Below are 25,720 nucleotides of genomic sequence, written 5' to 3'. Positions count from 1 at the left end.
TAGGAGAAAACCACTTTTAATTGAAAAATAAAGCAATACATCTCTAACAGGACTATGTTTAACAACATAAACTTTAATCTGTTGAGGGAAACAGCTTTCCTATAAGTGGTATTGTGAGATTTAGGTATCAGAGTATCAATACGGTTTCCCTCCCTTGACAGTTATAAGCATATTAAAAATAAGAATTTTTTCATTAATTTAAACTGTAAGTTTGTAAAGCCTATCCCTATTCCTAATCCACTGACAAAAGGAGGAGAGATTTTAAGCAAACATTTCCAAATAGTTCTCAGATAACAGCTAATAGTCAATATTTTCCTTATGAAAAAGTTTATATGAAAGACACACAAGATTATTAATGATATTTAACTAAGCCACAAAACTTCAAAACACAATTTCATGAAGATGATCTCTACTCCAATTTTCCTTTAAAGTTCTCAAATCTCAGAATGGTTTAACTTGACATACTGGAAGTAATAAACTTTGAAAGAAAGTACTAAAGTTATTGCTTTAAACCGGAAAAACCTACGGTCAAAAGTCTCTTTTTAAAAAGAGTTCATTAACAGCTATTCTTACAATTACACTCACGTAACTGCAGAGAAAATGTTCAAGCATGTAGTAAACATCACTCTTTTGAATGACAGAACAAAGGCATATGATCTTTAAGATGTATGGCTTTTTGGTGATTATTATTACTACCCATAAATAAAGTCATTACTGTTTGACTGAAAAAGGTTTATACAAAACTCCACTTTCAAAATTAACATTTTTATTAAATCAAGTTAAAAAAATGTTCACTGTAAAAAAGTCAACAAGGGTTTTAACAAAACCAAAATATACCTTTTTATACAATATATGTATATATTAGCAGCAAACTACTTCTGAAACTTTTCTTCTTTCAGTTATTTCTTTTAAAGAAAGTATAAACAATGTATTATTAGTACAGAATGTCAGCTAATCCACTCTTCATCTTTTATTCTGTGATTTGGGCCTTCCAGTACAAGTTATTTTATGATTCTCATTAATGGATACCAAAAACAAATCCAGTTTTGACTAAAAAGTAGTGAAACAGAGTGCTGGTGGAAGCCATCTCATTACTTCATAGTCACCCATTACCTTTGAGAATAACAAATGAGCACCATATAAACAGGTAATTGTGAGTGTGCGTAAACTCAATTTCTAAGGTGTAATAGTAGCCAACTAGACCACTTAGTATTCAATTGTTAACTTGCTAAAAATTTGGTGATATACAAAATTTTAATCAAATCAGATATCAGAAATTCTGTATATAACCTGACAAACTGTGTGCAAACATATGTGCCCGTGTATATACACATACAAAAGTGTATGTATATATACATATACTGAAAGTTTCTAATAAAAGTTTCATCCTAGCTAATCAGAAATACCGGCTATTGAAAATTCTGAGGCCAAAGAGCTGTAACTCAGCTTAGTATGCTTTAGGCTTACAAATTAGTCAGCCAAACGAACAAGATTTGAAATCACCACTGCCCACCAAAGAAATAAATTTTTTTTTTGATACTTCCTTCTAATAGCAAAAAGGAAATATCTTTACAATGAGCACTCACTTTTTAAAGAGTTAAAATTATTAAAGAAACCTCACTAGTCTTCAAAAATACTAAACGTTATATAAATACAATTTTCTTATAGTTGAATTCTTCAGCTAGAATCTGTATTAAAAGTTTCCTTTGGATTGTTTCATTTAGCACTTCAAGTCTCCATTCTGCAATTCTGATAATTGGCTCAGATTTGTTAGGTTTCTATCAATCACATCTTTCAGCATTTGCTACTGTGTGTTAGCTGTGTACAATAACGTCAATGGGAGGAACTGTATCAAATTTCAAAAGCAACATAAGGAAAAATTCAAGAATATGTAATATAAAAAAGATAAGTACAACAGGGATTCCCTTTTCACCAATACATTAATGAAATATAATCCTTTTAACACTTTTAAGGATAATGTCCTAACTTTCACTTTTTAACTTATCAAGAGAATGAAGTTTTTAGATGGCCCACCTTTATTTTTCAAAGAACTAAACAATAGACTGAATTACTTTTTATTAATATACACATCAAGTTGTTGAAATGATGACTTCATGTAGTTTTCCCCTTAAGATGGCACTTGCAGGTACAAAGATGCAGATATGTCTACGGCCTTCAGATGTTCACTTGAAAAGATTCTTCAACAGCAGTTTGATATTGGGTTTCCTCATCTAGCTGAAGATTCTAAAAACAATAACATTAACACGTCAATACGAAAAACATATTCCACTACTCAATAATTTGCCCATTATACATCTTGATACACAATACACATACTTGAAACAGTTTATGTTTGTTACAACATATACTATCCTTTAAAATATAAGATTTAAATACTTGCATCTTGGTAAAAATGTTGAGTTTAGTTGTAATTATTTAACTTATTAATTATGTAAGTATTTATGCACTTATATAATTATTTAAAAACAGAGAGGATCACCAGAGAACGAAATTTGAGAGTTATAGTCCCTTAGGATAAGTCATTAATTAAAAGTATAGTTAAGGGAACCCACCCTCATAAGTGGTATATTTTGTATTATCTCTAAAAAAGAATGTCAAATGTCTGAAGGTAAATTCGTTTTTTAAAAAATAAGCATTCATTAATTAAGACAGCTTCTTGATCATAACATGAAGCTAAAAACTATAGTTCAATCTTAGTTATACTACTACTCCTTAACTTAAAAAATTCTATTTGCTATCATTATGTCCTATAAGTTAGCTTTAAAATAGGTTTCTACTTGATAATCTCAAAAAATTAAAATTATACATTCTTCTGTGGCAAGGTAAAACAATCTGACAATTAGATCAAAAGTAGTTCATAAAATATATTTTTATTTTTCCAAATACAGTTCTCCAGACAGTTACCTTTCTTACAATGAGATTTTAAGAATAATCTACAGTTACTTCATAAAAATGCTAAAATTATGAGTACACCTGACTTTTACATACATTTTAATTATTTTAAAATAGTACGACTAAAAAATGCAAATTCCACAAAATAAAAAAACAATTTATCAAGAATGATGTAATTTCAACACTGAAGGGCAGAGAAAAACGTAAATTCTGTTCATGCCATTGTCAGAAGTACACAAGCCTGCGCTCACCTAAACTGGAAAACAAGTATCAGTCATCATTTGTGAGGATTAATCTTGAATTAGAGAAGGATTTAATTCATTGAAGTTGAATAAAATGCAATTTCACAATTAATAAAACAAAGGTCATCTAATTTAAAAAAAATTATCATGACACATTTGGGAAATAGAAATTAACCCAATGTTTTGCTTTGGGGATCCATTTTTACATTATGTAACTTCCCTCATGCACTCTGTTAAAGCAGTCAACTAAGGCCAGAATCTACCAATCAACCCGGCTTCACTTAACAATTAAGCTCCCTCATTTTTAAAAAGAATGTGTCTCACATGTAGATATAAGAAATCTATTATAATGGGTTAACAAGCAACTTATAGTACATGAGAAATACATCCTGCTTCATCTGTTGTACCAATTTTACTTCTTTAGCAGGTACAATTTTTCCTTAAAGCTAGACAGTTTTCATACAAAATCATCATTTTGTTAATCTGAGAATTTATTCTTCCTCTATTAATTATCTCTCTAGTACAGGAGGCGAACAGTAAATTCAACTTTTACCACTTCCACAAACCAAAGGTCACCTATATTATTATAAAAACAACAGAATTTACTCTATAACCACCCAGTATGATACAACAGCTTGCCTCAAAACTCAAGTCTAGATTGAAAAAGTTAATTTAACCTGAATATTTAAATGGTATTTTCTTAATCTTGAAGAATTCACTTACCACAAATTCTCCATAATCAAACTGATGTCTTTGATTTAGATGACTAACGAAATTTCTAGTAATCTGGCTAGGATCTCCCCAAGGAAGAGACACACAAATAGGACATGTCTATGAGAAACAGAATGTTTTAAATAAAAAATAACGAAAACAACCAAATGTTATAATTATTGAAGGTATTAAAAAAATAGGCTTATGTTACCAAAAACATCTACATGAAAAGCATTTCTAAGGGCCAAATTCCATGACTAGGTCATTTCCCGACCACATTAGCTTAGATAAATTACACTAATCTAACGTAACACAATAAAAAGAGAAATCTTCTAATTCTATTACTTAAATCTCCACTTTTACAACTGTTTCAAAAGAAACACTACATCCAGCCTTTAATAATACCAATTGTAATGAGTTATCATTAACCAGTATGTAACCTCATTTGAGCCACACAATAACTGTGATATAATTATTATTAGCTTAATTTCATTTATAAGTAAAATGAAAGTAAACTTTAAATTGTATCCTTAAGGTTTTAAATGAAGTACATCTTAAAAAGTGAATGGATGACATACTGAAATGAAATAAGAAGGAACTCTTGTAATCGGACTCTAGCCAAAATTTGTGCTATAATGAATATAATGCAGAAACAAAAATCTGCTAACACAAAATAAAACAAATGAAATCTCTTAAATATGAGATTTTTCCTAGAAATGTCTTTGGCACTATATTTGTTTATCTAACAGTAACTGACCCTCTCCTAATGAACAAAGTAAGTTTAAGGGCATACTCAATAGTTACTGAGGCATATTCTTTCACAAGTTTTTCTAATACATCCACTAAAACTGCTTAGAAATATCTACAATCCTTATTTTATTTATAACATTTTCCTTCTATTATTATTTCTAAAGAAAATATTTATGCATCAAAAAGTACAGCTGAGTGCTCAGCCCCATGGCGTAGCGGTTAAGTGCACGCACCCCGCTGTTGGCGACCAGGGTTTGGATCCCAGGTGCGCACCGATGGCTCCACTTGTCAGGCCATGTTGTGGCGGTGTCCCACATAAAGTGGAGGAAGATCGGCATGGATGTTAGCTCAGGGCCAGTCTTCCTCAGCAAAAAGAGGAGGATTGGCATGGATGTTAGTTTGGGGCTGATCTTCCTCACCAAAAAAAAAAAAAAAAAAAAGTACAGCTGAAAGGAAAGTCTCTCTTCCAGCCAGTTTCTTCTGTTCTATCCACAGGTGAACTCACTTACCTATGAAACTCATGTTCCAAATGAGGAGCTGTAGGACCATTAACACAATGTTGGAATCCTGCACTCTGCTCTACCTCCTTCATGCATCAAAAAAGATCTCACCACTTTCTTACACACCCTCAAAATGCCATCAAGAAGATATGAATGCATCAAAAAGAAAGTATGACTCTTTTCTTTCCTTGCTTTATGCATTCATATACTAGATTCTACAAAGATACAATTAAAAATACCTAACTTTATTCTTACTTATAGGTGTTTTCACCTGCAGCAGATCCACCTAACCAGATCTAGCTGCTTGCATCCTACAGATCAAGAAACTGCGAGACCCCAATAGAGTTAGATTCTGCCACTCCTTGGTAATGAGTCCCCAGTTCACATTTCATTACTTCACTCATCTCCAGTCTATTCTCCTATATTATGCTCACAATAAGCATCTCCCTTTTTAGAAGTGAGTTACCGGAATTTTAAATATCTCATTTTGCTTCATAGTCATCAATCTTTTGTTGACAAAAACCTACCTTATTGATAATGCCCCATCGAAACTTAAATCAACTACCTTCCCTTGTTGTACACATGAAGTGAAATAAATGGAACAGCATACTTTAAGCTGAAGACTGTCTTAAACATATCTACTTACCACAGGAACTATCTGAAATAGGTGATTACTGTTACAGTGATCCAGTAAACGCTGTCTGGTAAAATTTGATTCTTGACACAAGGGACACTTAAAGGTGGGATGCCCAGAACTATAAAACAATTTTAAATGAAATATAGTGAACTTGAAATCATAACATAAAAATGATGTTTTCCTATTTTTTTTTTATTTTTATTTTTTTTTTTTGCTGCAGAAGATTTGCCCTGAGCTAACATCTGCTGCCAATCTTCCTCTTTTTGCTTGAGGAAGATTTTCCCCAAGCTAGCATCTGTGCCAGTCTTCCTCTATTTTGTATGTGGGTTGCCACCACAACATGGCTACCACTGAGTGGTACAGGTCCATGCCCAGGAACCGAAGCCGGGGCACCAAAGCAGAGCGTGTGGAACTTAACCACTAGGCCACAGGGCTGGCCCCTCCTACTTTTTAACCAATTACTATAGTTTCTTTTTTTAAAAGTTATAATTATTAGTCTATTCCAAGATTCTCTCATTTTGAAAAAACTATGTTTTCAATAAACAATCTAGACCAATAAATGATCTTCAATAGATATTCTCAAATGATCTCAGTTTACAAACCCTTAGTGTCTCAGTAAATTTTTTCATGGTGTCTCTAGGCCTAAACAAAAACAAAAGCAACCCTGGCTGTTCCATCTATTAATATAATTGTTCATGTGCGGCCAAAAAGATGTCACTGTACGTTCCTTGAAAATTTTAAATATCCCATGGTGTCCCAGTTTGGAAACCCCATATCTAGGAACTGAAAATTTTAAAAAGACTTCCATCAATATCATATCTTTATTCTAGCCCAGTCTCTAAGAATCTAACATACAGAATTCATAAGAAAAGTAAAAAACAAAAGCATTGATCATCAGAAGGATCAACATTTCAAAACATTTTGAGGATCACGCATCACTGGGTTTTAATACCTCCGAATTTCAGCAAGGGACAGTTCAATATTGACAACTCTACCTACATTATGCATGGAAGAAACCTGACCACAGTGAAAGAGGAGAGCTAAACTCTTCTAATTTAATGTGATCTATAAAAGCAGCAACTGCATCATTTGTTTCTAAACTGCTAACTTCTAGCATTATGTCTGATGATTTACTGAATAAAAAATTTAATTAAAAAATCTATTATTATAAAGTGATAGATATTACCTACTTAAGTAGCAGAATTTTCAAAAGCTTACCTTGTATTGTCTTGATAAGTTTCGGTGTTATCAGATGTGGATGTTTCACTCCTATTACTTAAGAAGCATAGTGGGGAAAATGTTAATACCTCAAGTAACAAAGCACATTACAGATTCATTAACTTGAACTGCTAATGAAGACTAGTCTGAATTTATTTTAAAAGTCTCAACTTGAAATAGTTCTGAACTATGAAATAATTATGGTATTAATTACTTTTCAAATAAATTCTGATAAGAATTCTGCTTATCAGATCCTTATTCACATCCTTTAAAATTAATTTATGCAGGGGGCTGGCCCCGTGGTGTAGCAGTTAAGTGCATGCGCTCCGCTGCTGGTGGCCCGGGCTCGGATCCCGGGTGCGCACAGACACACCCCTTGTCCGGCCATGCTGTGGCGGCATTTCACATAAAGTGGAAGAAGACTGGCACAGATGTTAGCTCAGGGCCAGTCTTCCTCAGCAAAAAGAGGAGGATTGGCATGGATGTTAGCTCAGGGCTGATCTTCCTCATACACAAAAATTAATTTATGCAGTTACAAAAGTAGACAATATAGAATTTTGCAGAATTATCTTAAATCCATAGCATGACAATATTTCCCCAGGTCCTTTAGACTTTCAAATTAAGAGACTCCTCTACCTCTACCTAGACTACTAAGTTTTTGAATGCTGGGGGAGAATCAAGAATTAGTCAACTTTTTGACCTGTACCTAGGATATGGTTTAAGGTTGTGGCCTCCAAAGCAGAGTAGGTTTACGAAAATATTTGAATGTTTATTATGTTTTTTCCAGAAAGGAAGTAGGCTTTCCAACATTTAATATACAGAACAACCTGACATCCTTACTCAGACCCCATGCCAGCAGAGTCATATGTCATATGCAATATCAGAGGAATCCTAAGGGAAGAGTGGACATTCTACATGGAGATTGTCTCACTTACACATCACAAAATTTCATCAGTGTGGTCAATTTTATAAAAACAAGGCCTTTTAATAGTAGAAACATTAAAACAGAAATGCGATAGGTAGTGGACAAAAAAACTGTACCACACAGAAGTTTGCTCTTATATCTCAGTACCAGAGTTAAAAGAGTTGTTAAACTTAGAAAACGGGTTCTTCTTTTTTTTTACAAAAAGACAAGCAGTACTAATCATCTACCTAACAGATGTTCTTTTCTTTTTTGAATTTTCTTTTTTTGGTTTTTCATAATAAAGCTACATACAACACGGTGTATTTGGGGTAAAGACATCCTTCCAATGACAGTTCCCTTCTGTGAAGATAACAGTGTTATCTCACCACACGTATTCTATGCCCAGCAAGAAAGCAAGCTTCCCTGTTTCCATACCCAAATAGGAGACTATTAAACCACAATTTTGCACCTTTCTAGCAGATATTAATCTGTCTCTTCAGGTAAAGGTAGCATTTTAACAATGTGGAGACTAAAAACTGCTTTTTAAAATAAACTCAAACTATGGAGAGTGCATTTACTAAAGGGATGTTAGGATTTTGTTACGAAAAACAGTGTGTGTCACCTATTCTTAAAAATCTCCTGTCTATACATTTAAACTTAATAACAGGTTTTTCTAATCAGTTTTAAAATCTTCCAAATAAACATAATCATTGGGTTTTGAACATGCACCTTAAAAATATTATAACAACTTCTGAATGGTTTAATAAGAACAACTATAACATCATTAGGGAACATAAAAATTTCAACAAAAGCCCTTTCGATATTTAGTGAATGGGATTGAAAATTTTGGTAATTTCAACCTATGACATACTTCTGCCATTCGGATCTACATTTTTTTGTATGGTCGGTATCTTTTTCAGCCATGACAGTCAGCAAAACCAAGTATCAAAGTAAAGCGAACTTAGATCCAAATCTTTGAATCACTGAATCACAGTGTTCAACTAAGATTTTAAAAAATTTAAGAAAGAGGGGCCGGCCCGGTGGCGCAAGCGGTTAAGTGCGCGCGCTCCGCTGCGGCGGCCCGGGGTTCGCTGGTTCGGATCCAGGGCGCGCACCGACGCACTGCTTGGTAAGCCATGCTGTGGCGGCGTCCCATATAAAGTGGAGGAAGATAGGCACAGATGTTAGCCCAGGGCCGTCTTCCTCAGCAAAAAAAGAGGAGAATTGGCGGATGTTAGCTCAGGGCTGATCTCCTCACAAAAAAAAAAAAAAAAAAAAAAAAAAAAAAAAATTTAAGAAAGCATTGTCAACAATAATGTTTTCAGTAAAAGTATTAATAAAACTTAAAGAATAAAAATATTTTATACCACCAAATAAAGCAAAACTTTTTTTATTTTTTTGTGAGGAAGATCAGCCCTGAGCTAACATCTGTTGCCAATCCTCCTCTTTTTGCTGAGGAAGATTGGCCCTGAGCTAACATCCGTGCCCATCTTCCTCTACTTTATATGGGATGCCGTCACAGATGGCTTGACAAGCAGTGCATCGGTGTGCGCCCGGGCCACCGAAGCAGAGCACGCGCACTTAACCGCTTGCGCCACCAGGCCAGCCCCAGCAAAATTAATTTTTAAAGTAACTATTTCATCTTTATCTCACTTAAATTTTACATGTTTTATAAGGTACATAAAGCATCAGTACCGTAAAATATATGCACGGTTTTTAAGTACTGGGAGTACGTGCTCAATTTTTTTCACTGATAGGGTATGCAATCACAAAACTTCTGATTTAAAATTTTTTAATATCAAAGTTAATTCCCTTTTAAAATGCTTTCTCCCTTCCATCTCCCATTACAATTCTCTATTTTCCATTATTACTGTCATTATCATCATTCTTGTACTTCCTTTCATCCTGTATCATGCCTGGGCTACTACTGGTAGCCTACTCATTTGCTCCAGAAATGTATGCATGCATTCAACAACAGAAAATCCATTATTGACATCATATTATCAATTAAAAGAAAAAAAATATGATCATTTCATCAGATGCAGAAAAACCATTCAATAAAATTCAACCTCCATAATGAAAACAAAAACAAAAAACCTCTAATCACCCACAATGCTTTTAAAAATACAAACGCCCACACTTGAGATATCAGAATATCTAGGAATGGAACCAGACGTATGTATATTTTTAATTCCACAAAAGATTCTGATTTGAGGAGAAACATTTATTGGGGAAATCTTAAATTCAGAGTGATAGTATCATGGAACAGATAAAGAATATCTATGTTAAAAAACTCTAGGGGCCGGCCCGGTGGCGCAAGCGGTTAAGTGCGCGCGCTCCGCTGCGGCGGCCCGGGGTTCGCTGGTTCGGATCCCGGGCGCGCACCGACGCACTGCTTGGTAAGCCATGCTGTGGCGGCGTCCCATATAAAGTGGAGGAGGATGGGCACAGATGTTAGCCCAGGGCCGTCTTCCTCAGCAAAAAAAAAAGAGGAGGATTGGCGGGTGTTAGCTCAGGGCTGATCTCCTCACAAAAAAAAAAAAAAAAAAAAAAAAAACTCTAATAAACATCATGCATAATAGTAAAATTTTACACGCATTCCCACTAAAATCAAGAACAAGAAAAAGGTGACTGCTATTTAATATTGGATAGAGATCCTAGTTAATACAATAAATCAAGGATGATATGAAGCAATGAGAGACAAAATTGTATTGAAAAACAAAATAATTTTCTACATAATAAATCTAAAAGAATCTACAGGTAAATTATTTAGAAGTATTAGAACTAATAAATCAGCAAAGTTGCTAAATACAAGATTAATATAAAAATCTGTAATATTCCTACACACTGGTAATAACCACTTAGGTTATGCAACAGGAAAAAAGATCCATTTGTATAGCAACAAAAATGACAAAGTTTTACTAGGAAAAGATATAATAAAATATACTTACACGTACTCTAAATGGACTTCTTTTAGCTCATTTTTTAAAATGGGAGAGATACGCCATATTTCTAGGTGGGAAAAATTAGTATATAACACCTATTTTCTCCAAATTAACCTATGATTTCAATAAATTCAACCTCTATAATGCTTCTGATCAAAATCTCTACAGGGATTTTTGGGAAACTCAAAACTCTGATCCTAAAATTCACATCGAATAGCAAAGAGCCAATACAGAGAAAATTCTGTAAGTAAAACAAGGGAAGAAACTTTCCCTACCTGATAGTAAGACTTATTGTTAAACGCATGGTAACTAAGAGAGATGAGACTAGAGGAATAAACAAACAGACCAACAGAACAGAATACAGAGATGTGTAGGGCCAAAGTAGCATTATAAATCAGTGGGGAAAGAATGAACTCAATGAATGATACTGGGACAAATGGTTAATCACTTGGAGAAAAATTTTCCTACCTCAATTATACATCCAAAATAAATGTCAAAAGCACAGCTTTAAGATGTTAAAGAAGAAAATATCTTTAATAACCTTGATGTGGGAAAGGCTTTCTCAAGTATGACACAAAAAAGCAAAAACCATAAAGAAAATAAATATTACACATATATACATACATATAAAAATATAATACATAATATTTTTATATGTCAAAAGACACCATAACAAGACTAGCCAAAGTCTGAGAAAAGATATTTGCAATCAGGTAACAAAAGCAAAAATAGACAAGTGGGACTACATCAAACTAAAAAGCTTCTTCACAGCAAAGGACACAATCAACAGAGGGAAAAGGCAACACGGGAATAGAAAGTATCTGTAAACCACGTATCTGATAAAGGATTAATCTCAAAAAATATATAAGGAACTCCTACAACTCAATAGCAAAGAAACAAAAATAACCCAATTAAAAAATGGGCTAAAAACTTGAATAGACATTTCTCCAGAAATGACATACAAATGGTCAACAGGTATATGAAAAGATGCTCAACATCATTAATCATCAGGGAAATGCAAATCAAAACCACAATGAGAATCACCTCACACCTATTATGATAGCTATCATCAAAAGAACAAAAGACAAGGTTGGTGAGGATGTGGAGAAACTGGAACCCTTGTACACTGTTGGTGGGAATGCAAAATGGTGCAGCCGCTACAGAAAACAGTAGGGAGGTTCCTTGAAAAAAATAAAAATAGAACTACCATATGAGCCACCAATCCCACTTCTGGGATTTATCCAAAACAAATGAAATCAGGATCTTGAAGAAATATTAGCACTCCGATGTTCACTGCAGTGTTATTCACAATAGCCAAGATATGGAAACAATCTTGCGAATGGAAAAAGAAATAAAGATATGAATGGATAAAGAAAACGTGGTATATACATACAATGGAATATTATTCAGCCCTAAAAGAAAATGAAATCCTGCAAATGTGACGACATGAATGAACCTTGAGGACTTTTGCTAAGTTAAATAAACCAGTCACAGGACAAATACTGCATGATTCCACTTATATAAGGTATCTAAAATAGTCAAACTCATAGAAGCAAAGAATAGAATGGTGGCTGCCAGGGGCAAGGGGAAGGGGAAAACGGGGAGTTGTTAATCAACATGTATAAAATTTCAGTTATGCAAGACACATTCTAGAGATGTGCTGTACAACATTGTGCCTACAGATAACAATACTATATTGTACACTTAAAAATCTGTTAAGAGGGTAGTTATCTCATATTCAGTATCCTTACTGGAATTAAAAAAAAAAAAAGAAATAACACTATGTATGACTGTGCCATTTTATGCTAAATTAAATTGTGATATTCCCTAAAGCAAAGTTTTCAAAATACTAGAGTATCTCATTTTCAGTCTTTTTAAAATATGAAGAAAAATCTTAAGTTCTATGTTTATGTTTTTTACAAAACAGCAAAAAAAATTTTCTTTAATTCTGAGTAAAAAATATATATATATTTGCAATGCATATAATAAAGGACTATTATCCAGAATATATAGAATACCTATAAATAAGGAAAAGGACATTTTACCTAATATTTGTACCAGATTCCTTAATAAATAGTTATTTAGCCACTTAAAATGTTCAACACCTTCGAGAGAAATCTGTTAGGAACAATATAAGACTGCCTGCAACTTCCATTCTGTCAGTCTTTGTGAAGAGCTGTATTTGGACTAAACTGTACGAGCCTCCTGATATCCAGTTATTAATGTTTACAAAGAGTCAAGATTAGTAGAAAAAGCCTGCAAACAGACCAAATAATTTCCAAGGAAGACAAAATAGAAATGTGTTCTAGTATCTTAATGATTAAAAACATCCTCTTTCTTTCCTCCTCCTCACTTCTGGTGGCTAAAGAAAACAAAGATACAGTCTCACATGTTAAAAGCAGAATTTTATTGTTATGAACTAGAAATGGCCTTAGTAAAACAACTAGCACTGCTATATAATGAGAAACTACAACATACCAATGCAATAATTTTGTTAAACATCCTCCAACATTTATTGGTTTATGGTAAATAGTTCTACCCTGAATGATGTGACTAAAACTAGTGCTAGTTTATTTTGGATGACTCAACTGGAAGTTATACTGTTTACATAAATGGCAAAGGGGATTGTATCTGTTTTACCCATCCCTGTATATTCAATAACATATACAGTCTGCCCAGCAGTTCAGAAGGTACAATAAAGGTATGTTGAATTAATAAAATAATCTATAGATTTATTTTGAATTTTTTTTTTTACTACTGAGATAGGTGCATGCAAATACCACTTTAAGAATTCCATAGCCATAGAGTTCAGAGTTTAAATCACCCATTTGTACTTAGGGAATACTATGAACTGTATTCTAAGGAAACACAGGCTCTACTCCTAAGTAGTCCCTTGACTTTGCTACAGAGAGGTCTTCATTAAAATAACGAATTTTCATAAGATGCCACCAAACCCTGCTCAGCTGACTATTAACTATATGGACCTGCTCTTAATCAGCAATATTAAATATACCTGTTTTCCAGTTATTTGACAAAGAGTAGACCCTTAAATTCTCCAAACTGAAATGCTTATCAAAAACTTAGCTGCTAGCTGCAATTTACTTTGAAATGCATTAAAAGATAAGACGTATAGACGGATGGATAGATATACCTAGTTAATTGTTTACATTAAATTCTGTTTAAAAAAAAAAGAACATGCTTAGCTGCTAGAAATAACCTTCATGGAGAACTGCCTGAATGTATAGATCCTGTCCATTCTACCAGCACATCTAGATTAAGCCAGAATATCAGAGAAAAGCCCCTGGAAGAAAAGCATTAACTGCAATAAGGCATTATGATAGCCTATACTGAAGGTCTTGAAAGAACAGCCCTGTGTAACTTGTTTTGTATTTACCACAGGAAAGAGGATGTTTACTGTATAGTTTCTTCTTCTGAGGACCTATAGGCAAAATCACTTCAGTATCATTTCTTTTAGTATCAGGAACAGCTATGTTTCTCATTATTTTGTTTATAATATCACAGACACTGTTAATAACATAATGCATGTTTTCTGCTTTGTACTAGCTACTTGGAAGCTGTGAAACATAAGTGTATAGGACATTATAACATATTTGGTGACAACTGAAATCCTTATGTGCTGGGTATTTTTTGCCCCTCCAGATCTCTCCTCCATTTTTCACCATGCTTTGTGTACTGAGAGACTAACCTGCATCAACAGATTCCCTTCTCTGCTTCCCAGGTGGGTTCAGCCCAGCGGGAGATTTGGAGGGAGAAATAAGAGGAAAGTTAGGATACTTATTTCCCAGACTCCTCCTTCCCAGCAAAACTGCCTAGACTGGTTGCATCTCTCTCCAACTACCCTCTCCACACAGCTTTCTTTCTCCAAGTTCTGGTATCTACCTCCTCCCCTCCCCTGCTTTCCATAGACCCAGAGTACATATCTATTCCTTGTGATTTCCTATACCCTGCTCACATAGTGTACCCAATACCCTGCCCTTTGAAAATACTCCCTTTACTAAATTCTCCTCAAACTACCTAAGTTGAGCATACTATCTGTTTCCTCCCAAGACCCTGACTATACCCCGGCTTCATATGCTGTATTTCCTACCATTTTTTAATTTAAAAAAACCTTCTTTTTCGTCTTTCACCAATTTCCCTACTAAAAATTCATATACAAACACAATTTTTCCATTACAATTAGAATTTTGCTTAGGATATAAAAAATAAGACTAAGAAGCCTATTCTAGATTAAAAAAAGACACACAAGTAAACAAACAAATATTATAAATTAGAGGGTCTAGAGTTAGAGGGTCTAGTCAGAACACAAAGGAACAGTTCTACCAGAGAAAGAAATTCCAGAGGTCAGGAAAGATTTCACAGAGTAGATAATAGTTGGTCTAAATCTTCAAAGAGAAGAAAAAGGCCACTAGCTGGCAAAGTGTGGGTTGGAGTGGCAGGGGAAGGGAGTGCTGCTGGTAAAAGTTTGGAGTTGATGGGGTGATTGCTGATGATGACGATGACAATTAAAAACTAACATTTACCAAGCAAGGTACTATTCAATATGCTTCACCTGTATTAACCTATTTATTGACTCCCAACCCAATGAGGTACTAACAGTATCATCACCATCCCTTTTCTTTAAACAGATAAAATTGAAGTATAGTTTCTTGCCAAAGTCATGCAATTAGTATGTGACAGAGCCTGGGACCCAGGAAGCCTGGCTCCAAGCTTTCATTTTTAATCACTAAATTTTATTGCTTCTCAAGGATGGCAAGGATATAGTGCAAATAATTCAACATGGCAAAGGCATATGTGCAGTGATGAGTAGCCAAGAGAGAGAAAGGCTGAAAGGAAAGGCAAGTGCCAGGTGAGAAAGGGGGGCTTTAGAGTAAAAAATTTTGTCTTATAAGCCAGTTGTTAGATTTTAGATCATGGAACCCCTTGAGAATCTTGACATTCTCCCTCCAGAAAAACGCACATACACAAAAAAATTTGGCAGTTTAGGTAGTTTACAGAACCCTTACAGACTCCATGGAACCCAGGATGAGAAACACTGCTATGGAGCCATGCTAAGTGATTGACAAGGTACAAAGAGGAAGGTACAAGGATAGGGAGAAAGAGATCAGAAGCGCACTTCGGAAATATCACGTTGGCAACAGCATATAGTACAGATTAGAAGAGGACCACCAACTAAAAGACTATTGCAATAGTTCAAGTGAGAGATGATGAGGGTTTGAGCTATGGAAGTGACAACAGGGACATAAGAAAAGCACAGATGAGGAACACTGCTATTAGGAATCAATGGTACCTACGACCAACTGGATCTGAGGAGTAAGAAGGAAGAAAGCCGGTCTCCTGAGAAGAAAATTCGGTCATTTAACATGCAGTGATTGCACAAACCATATATACTAGGAATTTTGCTAAGAGCTGGAGATACGACGTCGAACAAGACAAACACCATCCTTGCACTTGAGAATAATCTATTGGGTTAATAACAAATTGAGTAATTTCAATACAGCAGAGGTACAATAATAAAGAAAGCATAAGAGATGAAAAAATTTACAAGGATTTTAAAAATCACAAAATAGGAGTGACTCATTTCATCCAATGATATTAAGTAAAATGAGAACCTAAAAGAATTTTGCAGACTAGACAATCAGAAAATTACTAAAGACCTTTACTAGAACAGTTTCAATTTAGGAGTAGAGAAGCCTGACCGCAGTATGAGTGCTTAAGATGGATTAAATTACTGAAAATTAGTAACATGTGAGATGAAATGCTACTACAATAAAATCTTAGAGACGCTGCTTAACATACTGTCTCCTGGGAGCCTTTTTATAATACTGCCAATACCGCCTTTCCTTACACAGCTATGTGTGTGCTTGCTATAGAGTTTTTAAAAATTAAACACTTCATTGTTTAGAGATACATCATGGGTGGTAATATTATAATGAAAGGCAAGAGAATGAATAACCCAAAAAAGAGGATAATGGTTACCTCTAGGAGTATGGGGTTCAAACAGGCACAGGGTGACAAGGAGATTCTACGGTCCAGAAAAGTGTCCTATTTTTTGACCTAGGTTAGTGGGTAAATGGGTATTTTCTTTATCACTTTTGTTTTTTTTGGAAGATTGGCCCTGCACTAATATCTGTTGCCTATCTTCCTCTTTTTCTTTTTTTTTTTCTTTTTGCTCCACAAAGCCCCAGTATATAGTTGTATATCATAGCTGTAGAGTTGTAGTTCCTCTATGTGGGACATCGCCTCAGCATGGCTTGATGAGCGGTGAGTAGGTCTGCACCCAGGATCCGAACTGGTGAACCCCGGGCTGCCGAAGCAGAACGCATGAACTAAACTGCTATGCCACTGGGTTGGCCCCATTACTATTTTTTAAACCACACATGTGCATGTTGGCCATTCTTCTGTGTAAAATACATTTCATAACAATGTTTAATATACATAAATCTGAGACAATAAACAAATCAAACCAAAACCTAGTTTTAAAAAAATCGAGACTAAAATAGAACTAAGAATATAATAAGGTATATTAAGTCTCACTTTTACATGACAAGTCTCACTTTTATATGACATTTTATTATCAGAATAAAAATTTCAAACAGCTCTATTTCTTAAATAGCAAAAAAAGATTTTAGTTTGCAAACACATTACTGAAAGGGATTTTCTCTAGCTTTCAAATAATTTCAATTGCAAAATAGTCTTCAACTCTCAAGTCTATTTTTTTTTTTTTTTGTGAGGAAGATCAGCCCTGAGCTAACATCTGCCAATCCTCCTCTTTTTTGCTGAAGAAGACTGGCCCTGGGCTAACATCCATGCCCATCTTCCTCCACTTTATATGGGATGCTGCCACAGCATGGCTTGCCAAGCGGTGCGTTGGTGCACGCCAGGGATCCGAACCGGCGAACCCCGGGCCGCTGCAGCGGAGTGCGCGCACTTAACCGCTTGCGCCACGGAGCTGGCCCCCTAGTTTATTTTTTATTCAAAGAAATGTAGATTTTCTTGGAATGATTTTTTTTTTTTTTGTGAGGAAGATCGGCCCTGAGCTAACATCTGCCAATCCTCCTCTTTTTGCTGAGGAAGACCGGCCCTGGGCTAACATCCATGCCCATCTTCCTCCACTTTACGTGGGAGGCCGGCCACAGCATGGCCTGACAAGCAGTGCGTCGGTGCGAGCCCGGGATCTGAACCGGCGAACCCTGGGCCTCCGCAGCGGAGCGCGCGCACTTAAGGGCTTGCTCCACCGGACCGGCCCCTAGAATGATTTTTTAAATAACATAGCTTAAGTATATCAAGAAGTTGATCTCCCAGATGCAATCTTACATGAGTCAAAGAAACTTCTGAAGACAAACGATATAGTTTTGATACTTAGCAATTTACTTTAAAACACACACACAAACAAAAAACAAAAAAATCTTATTATATAGTTCCCAAAACAATTTCCATTTCAACTATAAAAATTCTCTTTTTGAGAATAAATATTGCTTACCTGTTCCCTACTGAATCCTGAGAGATCTGAAAGTTTGGAATGATAGAAGAAACACCATATTCATCTTGATACTTCTTACAAGATTTGTAATGATGTCTCATACGATAGAATTTAATCTGTAAATTATTAATTAAAATGTAATGTGACTTTTAATTTAAAATAGAACTCATAAGATTGAGACATTGTTAACAAGAGGAAAAACCGATAAAAACAGATAACTATTCCATTTAAAGAAGCGTTTTTTTTTAAAGTAAATGATTTAATTCTTAAGTAGGAGCTGAGAATAAGTAGTAAGTTTCTATCCATTAGATGTAGATGTAAACCCACTGCAAAAAATATTAACAAATAATTTCACACTTGAAACAATACTACTACTAATCAACAAACAATAAAATTAAAAGTACTAAGAGGTTGCCTCATGGTATTGGGCATTTCTTTACTACAACCTTGGCAGAGTTAGAAAGCACTTAAAAATAAGATCCAGGTTAACACTTGGAACATTTTTCAGTTTCTCACTGAAGAGCAGAGCCAGAATCTCTCAGGTGTATTTTCCAGCTTCACTTCATTGCCCTGTCAGTTAGTACCTCCCTCACAGAGATAGAAAAGCAGATCTGACTTGTGTGAATGCATGAAATAGCAACTGGTTTTGCTCACTAACTTTATTAGCTATTTGAAAAAGTGGCTGCAATAAATCCATAAACACATAGATATACTCAAAGCCTAAACACTCCTCACTATTTCACTCCCTCTCCAAATGACAGAATAAAATCCATATTGGAGAGTTAATGCCAGTTATTTGCCAATAACTGATTCTCTCAACTGTTCCTTAAAAATTAAGCAAAATCAGGGCTGGCCCCGTGGCGTACCGGTTAAGGTTAAGTGCGCGCTCTCCGCTGCTGGCGGCCTCGGTCGGGATCCTGGGCACGCACCGACGCACTGCTTGTCAGGCCATGCTGTGGCAGCATCCCACATAAAGTGGAGGAAGATGGGCACGGATCTTAGCCCAGGGCCAGTCTTCCTCAGCAAAAAGAGGAGGATTGGCATGGATGTTAGCTCAGGGCTGATCTTCCTCACCAAAAAAAAAAAAAAATTAAGCAAAGTCTTCTGCCAAATAGTTTCTGATTTCTTAGATAAACACAAATACATCAAGTGGGCAACTAGAGAGCTGCTTGACTACATATCCATTTGGTCCATTTCTATGTGCAAAACTGCAATAATGATGTTATCATCAGAAAAACTATTTAAGGGTTCAATTTGCACAAGAACGGAGTTTAAATGAGTTAATGCCAGTTTGCTCATTTAGTTCATTAAGTAGGTAATCAATGAGAGATTATTTTGAGAAAAATACCATGCTAAAAATTATGGCAAATTCAGAGATTGTATCTTTCAGTCTGTTCTCAATAAATTTATCATCTAGTAAGATCTAGAACCATAGCTTTTTTGGCCTTTTCTACACAATTCCCAACCTAAATAACTTCCTTCTCTTCAAAACAGCACCCTCCAAGAAAAATCAGACAGGAATTGCAGAACAGAAACCTGACTTTCAAAGAAGAGCTATGTCACATTTACTCTACCTGTTTTGCACAGCATCTGCAGCTACCAGAAAACTTCCTCATGATATTTTCAAGGTCTAAGGCCCGTTCAGGACACGCTCTCTCTCTTCTAGTCACACTTCCACGACAGAGGGGACAATGTATTCCGCTTTCTCTCATTGCAGTCAGGAAACATTTTCTACAGAAACTAAACCAAACATTTGTGACATGTTAACTACACAAAAAAGTACTCTTTTCATTTCTATGATTAAACACAAACAAGCAGTTATGGATATGTATACATACTAAATGAGTTAGGCTATTCATAATTTTAAAATTAGAATTTTAAAAACTTTTTATGTATTTCTCAGAGTGTAAGACTAATAACTGGACTAGATGAGAATATAACAGAAACTACACTCAAGTATGCTTTATGACTTTTTAATATATATATGAAAAATAAATATTAATATTATATAACATTACTAGAGGAAGTATGGTACAAAGGAACGACTGGATTTTATCCTGTGTCATTTAGTAGCTGTGTGATCTTAGGCAACACTCTTAACCATACTGGATCTCCATTTCCTCCCCTTATAAAATGAGAGAATGGACCACATCAGCTTTTGTCTCAAACTGATATACTTCAAGATATTGTTTCAAAAGATATGATTGGTCTACTACAGAACAGTGCACAAATTGATTTGGGAAATTCTAGGACAAACAACGTTAATAAAATTTCTCTGCTAAGGAAACTTTGCCCAAACTTATATGGTCAGGAAACATGAAAATTTCCCACCACAGTGTGCAATGGAACATAATTTGAGAAATATCAAGAACACTTCCAGCTCTAAACATCTATAAGCAACACTCTAATTGGAATCAAACTCACTAAAATCTTTATTTTTTCTCCCCCAATCCAAGTAAATACCAAACTTGATCATTTTGCTTTTAGAAAAACCAGATAAATCATAGCCATCTATATCTGGGATCTAAAGTAAGTACACATTTAACCCAATGCCTTATAAATGCAAATATACCAATCTTCCTCATCTATACTAACAAAAGTTGAGAGGTAAAAGTGTAATAACAGACCACAGAATCTGAGTTTCCTAACTTTGTAGCATCAAACAAGTCTCTTTTTTCTCTACAGTTTCCTCACCCATAAATAATAAATAAAAGTATCTACACTTGATAGGGTTGTTGAGAGGATTAAAATAGGTAATGCAATAAAATGCCTGTCATAGTATTTTTGACAGTCAGGAAAGTGTTTGATAAATAGTAGCTAAAATATCACTAAAGTAGCATTAAAAGTGATTACCAATTAAGACCATAAATTAAAACATTAAAAATATTCATCATAACGCAGGAGTCAAAAAAATACAAAGTAAATAAGACCAAGATACCATTTTTCAGTTGTCAAACTAAAACTTAGTTTTAAAAATAATAATAATAACCAGTGTTAAAGGAGATATAAGGAAACAAGTGTTCTACGTTTCTGGATAGCAATTTGTCAATATTTATCAAAATCTTTAAACAGAGGGGGGTCCCAAAAGTCTGACACTTAGCTATTGGACATACAATTATCAAATCTTACACGATCTTAAAATGTCAGGAATCTCTTCTCTCCATTTCCACTATCATTACTTTGGTTTAGGTTCTAATAATTTCTCTCTCTGACACAGCAATGAAGGACCTCTTCACTAGTCTCGTCACTACTAAGCTAGACCCTGCTACTAAAGTAAACTTTCTAAAACTGAAATGAGACCATGGTGCTCCCTTGCCAAAAATTACTGAATAGGTCTCTATGGCTTTCGGGAAAAAGTTCAAATTGGCTTACACAGTAAGTTCCTACCAATATCTCTAAGCCGAATCTCCACTACACTCATCCTTTGGCTCCAGCCAAACTTTGTAGTCTGGATACAGTCATCCACCGTAACCCCTCCTTGCCTCTGCATATGCCGTAAACCTAATCAGGGTATTCCCCAAAAGCCTGAATACCAAATCTGACCTAAAGTATTACTTCATCCAGGAAATCTCGTATATACTCATAGGCTGACTTAGATACATGCTCTCAACGCTCACATAAACTTTTCCTCCTAAATCTCTTCCACATCAATCATATTCATGTATGGGTCTTCTCCATTAGACTATTAACAGTCTCCAGGCAAAGAGCACTTTGTAATCTCTGTACCTGACGTACAGAAAGCATTTAACAATTGCTGTTTGAAGGAATGAACGGGGATTAAACGGGAATTTTTACTTTGCGAAGTTATTCTAATGACTATGAACTTGCTCCTCTAACTAGAATAGTCAATGGGTAAATCCTTTGCTATCAGTGAAATGGCAATGAAAACTTTTCATATTCTAACAGACCCACAGTGACACAAAGCCTTTATCACCTCATCTCTCACTACCTGTGAATCAAAAACTGATTTTGTAACTAAATATAAATTTGTTTAAAGGCACAGGTTTGTCCGTTGTGAAAAAAGAGCAAAGGACGTTGTAAACTGGATTATTTAAAATACAATTTTATTTCCCCACCAAATTCCTTCAGGTCAATCAAGACCCTGTTCCACCATTACCACCCCTTCCAAATAAAACTTTTTCCCCTCTGCCTTCTTGAATTCATTCTTCAGCCAGAACCTTAGAGCAATTGTGTGTGTGACAAGAGGAGAGGGTGATAAAGGAGAGGATGGAGGAGAGTGATAGAGCAGTCAGTTCCTATTCCTCTTATCAACAAAATCTACTTTATGTTTCATTTCCACATCTAGTCTGGTCACATCCAAGCCCAACGAGCTGATTTGAAAAAGATCCTTTACGGGCCAGCCCTGTGGCGTAGCGGTTAAGTGCACGCGCTCCGCTCCTGGCAGCGCGGGGTTCGGATCCCGGGCGTGCACCGACACACCGCTTGTCTGGCCATGGTGAGGAGGCGTCCCACATACAGCAACTAGAGGGATGTGCACCTATGACATACAACTATCTACTGGGGCTTTGAGGAGGACAAAAAAAGAAAAAGAGCCTTTACAATCATCTCCACTCTCTTTTCCATAGCCTTGAGGTCAAGCCAAATTACAGCCTGATTTAAAATGTCCCACAAGGGAAGTGCACTAGAGCAAACTGCTCAATTACCAATCCTATGAGGTCAATAACCCAAAGGGTAATTGAAATGATTCTGTCCAGAAAAGACTTACTTCCTCTCACTTCGCCCTCTTTCCCTCCCTTTCTTCCACCCACTGCCAGCACAAGCAGAGGAAAAGCATCAAGTTATGATAACGAATACCAACAGATTTAAGGCCAAAAAGTATACACTGTGCCTCAGACATCTCAAAATGTTTCTCTAACAATCTGCATTTGTTGCACCAAATAATAAAAGAATTTCAGACTGTCATTCATCTCCCATAAACAGCAAAAACATAACCGGCATAATTTCAATCATGAAAAGTCACGTACCCTTGGCTCACACAACCACCACAAAACAGGAATAACATGGACAGTGCAGTGAAGATTGAGAATCCGAGTGAGAGGAGTGGGGATCAAGAAACAACTGTAATGAAATTTCGGATTGAGAACCCAAAGTTCAACCCATTCTTTACAAAATTATAGACCCTAACTCTCAAAAAAAAAAAAAAAAGGTGAAGGAAAAGGAAATACAGTAATTAGGAACTTGTTCGATTCTTCTCAGCGATTTGCAAGCACACAGAACTTTCAACCCCAAGTGTATTTTTTCAAATAAAGATTTCCAGGCCTCACCTGACAGAAATTCTTTTGTAAGTTTGGAATGGAGCCTGGGAATTGATATGTTTACTTATAAAGTTCCCCAGGGACTCTGATCAGCAGCCAGGTTCCCAGAAGTGCTATATACCTTTACAAGAAGGGCTCCTTCTAACCTCCACTGACACTAGCAGTCTATACAATTATCGAAGTTCCTTTTATAAATACGCCAAATCAAACAGCCCCATGCCACCTCACCTAATCCCTTTGTGCTCCTGTCACCCCAGGGTTACTTCCTTGATTTCAGTTCATTCTTCACAGCAGTTTTCCTTTCTTATCTCCACCCTTGTAGTAACCAAGTAATAAGCAGAAGAGTAAAACAAAGGGCAACTATCACTTCAATACCCGGAAATCCTGTCAGCTCTAACATATGAGAGTAGCAAATCCCTTCTAGATCATTCTGATATGAACCCAATTTTAAAAGAAGCAAAACACTTTCAAGGGTGGTCTGTGAAACTGGGCTGAAAGGTAAGCTAGAGGAGAGCTCCTGGACCTGGAAAGGACGAACCAAGGTTCTGAAAGGAAGAAAAGGGAACACTTGAAAGCAGGGCAGGTCACGGAGCGGGCCCGCGCGGGCACCTTCGGCCGGTTCTGACACTCGACACCCCAGCTCTCACCCACGTTGCTAGGAAACAAAAAGGCTCCACGTTCCATGCAACTCCTCTCGGGCCTGGAGGAGAGGGGCCTCTGGGGCGTGAAGATGCCACGGGGACCGGCCTGGCCACTGCCCCAGGTGGCGAAAGCGAGGGACACCCGGGGACCAGGAGCCGGGCTGAGGGGCCGGGCGCAGGAAGCGGGCCCCGAGCTGGGAGGAGGGCGCCGGGGCTCTGACGGGCCGGGAACGGGCCCTCCGCGCCGCGCGGCGCCGCGACAGGCTCGGCTCCCGCCAGGCCGCAGCCGAGGAGGGTCCGCGGGCGGACGCGCGGCCTGAATGACCACCCGGTTCCGAGGGGGGAGGGGGCGTCTACTCACACGTGCTGACAGGCCGCGGTCCGCACGGGCGTTTTGAGCACCTCCTGACAGACGGGGCAGTAGAAATCATCTTCGGTGTAGGACGTGGCCGCGGAGAGCTCCTCTGCCATGGCGGGGGTGGAGGATCAAGGCGATGGCGACGCCGGCGGCGGCAGGGGCCGAGGAGGCGGTAGCGGCCCGGGGCCGACTCCCTGCGCGAACCCGGAGGGGGAAGAGAATCGCGTCAGGAAGCAGCTCGCGCCAGGAAGGGGGCGGCACCCTGGCGGGGAAGGGGCGGGGCCGAACGCGAGACGCTACGGCCGCACGCGCCGCCCCGGGAGAGTCGGCCCTTCGGGGCGCTGTTCCCGCAGGGGCCGGACGGCAAGGCGGTCGCAGGCAGCGCTCCAGGAAACGAGCGATTGCCTTCACTTTCGCTTCTGCTCCGGCTCGGAGCACGCGGAGAGCCTCCTCTCTCGCCCAGAAAGGGTGCCCGCAGACGGCGGCCTCCCGCCTGAGGCCACACGCTTACCTGGCGCCCAGACGCGGCTCCGCCCCCAGCCGCCTTCTTCGCCTCGGGCCTCCCTTTTCCCACCCTCCCGCAGAGCTCCCAGTCCTCCCCGCTGTCTCGCTCCCCGCCGCAGCCCACCCTTTCCCGCGGCTCCCTGCCTCTCCCCACGCCGCCCGCGCCGCGCCCCTCCACTCGGCTTGTGTAGACGCTCACTGAGGAGCCCCGGAGCGGCGCAGCTGATGGAGATGCTTCCCTAGCGCGTGTTGGTAGAGTGGTGGCCCTGCGCCGTCCTCGGGCTTCCTGTCCGGCTGCTGCTCCCTTCGCATCCGAGGCCGGGAGGGCAGTGGCCGGCGGACCGCGCTTTGCTCATCGGCCCGAAGCGGGGCCGGGCCCGAGGCTCACGGTGCACCAGGATCCCACCGCCCCCTCCAGCAGCTGTCCCCTGGCATTGCGCTGCCAGCTGCCTGCAGCCCGCCCGGCAGGTCACCGAACACTGGAGGGCTGTGAGCGCGGGGCCGGGGAGTGGGGAGAGGGCGGGGCGGGGAGGGCGGCCTCCATAGCAACCGGCGCGTGGAGCCTTCAGCGGCTTGTGACGTAAACAGGTGGATGCCCACCTGTACCACCAACCTCTCTG

General features: G+C 37.7%; 1 protein-coding gene across 4 annotated transcripts; it reads right to left on the bottom strand.

Annotated features, from left to right (window-relative positions):
* Positions 1–25,387, bottom strand: RNF138 (ring finger protein 138). 4 transcript variants are annotated; one of them, XM_058556951.1, is made up of 8 exons: positions 25,300–25,387; positions 24,600–24,790; positions 19,896–20,061; positions 18,322–18,437; positions 6,972–7,028; positions 5,763–5,871; positions 3,879–3,986; positions 1–2,244 (listed from the first exon to the last, which is right to left on the bottom strand). In XM_058556951.1, the coding sequence occupies exons 2-8, from the start codon at positions 24,707–24,709 to the stop codon at positions 2,176–2,178; spliced, it is 735 nt and encodes a 244-aa protein (XP_058412934.1). In that variant the 5' UTR covers positions 24,710–24,790; positions 25,300–25,387; the 3' UTR covers positions 1–2,175. The 4 variants fall into 4 exon arrangements, with proteins under 4 accessions (XP_058412934.1, XP_058412936.1, XP_058412935.1 ...); XM_058556953.1 differs by lacking the exon at positions 3,879–3,986; XM_058556952.1 differs by lacking the exon at positions 6,972–7,028.
* Between the last annotated feature and the right edge of the window lie 333 nt (positions 25,388–25,720).

The sequence above is a fragment of the Diceros bicornis genome, chromosome 16 (assembly GCF_020826845.1).
Source record: "Diceros bicornis minor isolate mBicDic1 chromosome 16, mDicBic1.mat.cur, whole genome shotgun sequence".
Taxonomy (NCBI): Eukaryota; Metazoa; Chordata; class Mammalia; order Perissodactyla; family Rhinocerotidae; genus Diceros; species Diceros bicornis.
The sequence above is the reverse complement of the archived record's forward strand: the minus strand, read 5'-3'. Positions and strand labels throughout refer to the sequence as shown.

What these genes read in the sequence shown, in the direction of transcription:
- RNF138 (XM_058556951.1), bottom strand. Translation starts at nt 24,709, where the DNA reads ATGGCAGAGGAGCTCTCCGCGGCCACGTCCTACACCGAAGATGATTTC. An exon ending in ACCGCGGCCTGTCAGCACGT is followed by an intron (nt 20,062 to 24,599) that starts GTGAGTAGACGC and finishes TGTTTGGTTTAG; the next exon opens with TTTCTGTAGAAAATGTTTCC. An exon ending in GCAGATGCTGTGCAAAACAG is followed by an intron (nt 18,438 to 19,895) that starts GTAGAGTAAATG and finishes AATAATTTACAG; the next exon opens with ATTAAATTCTATCGTATGAG.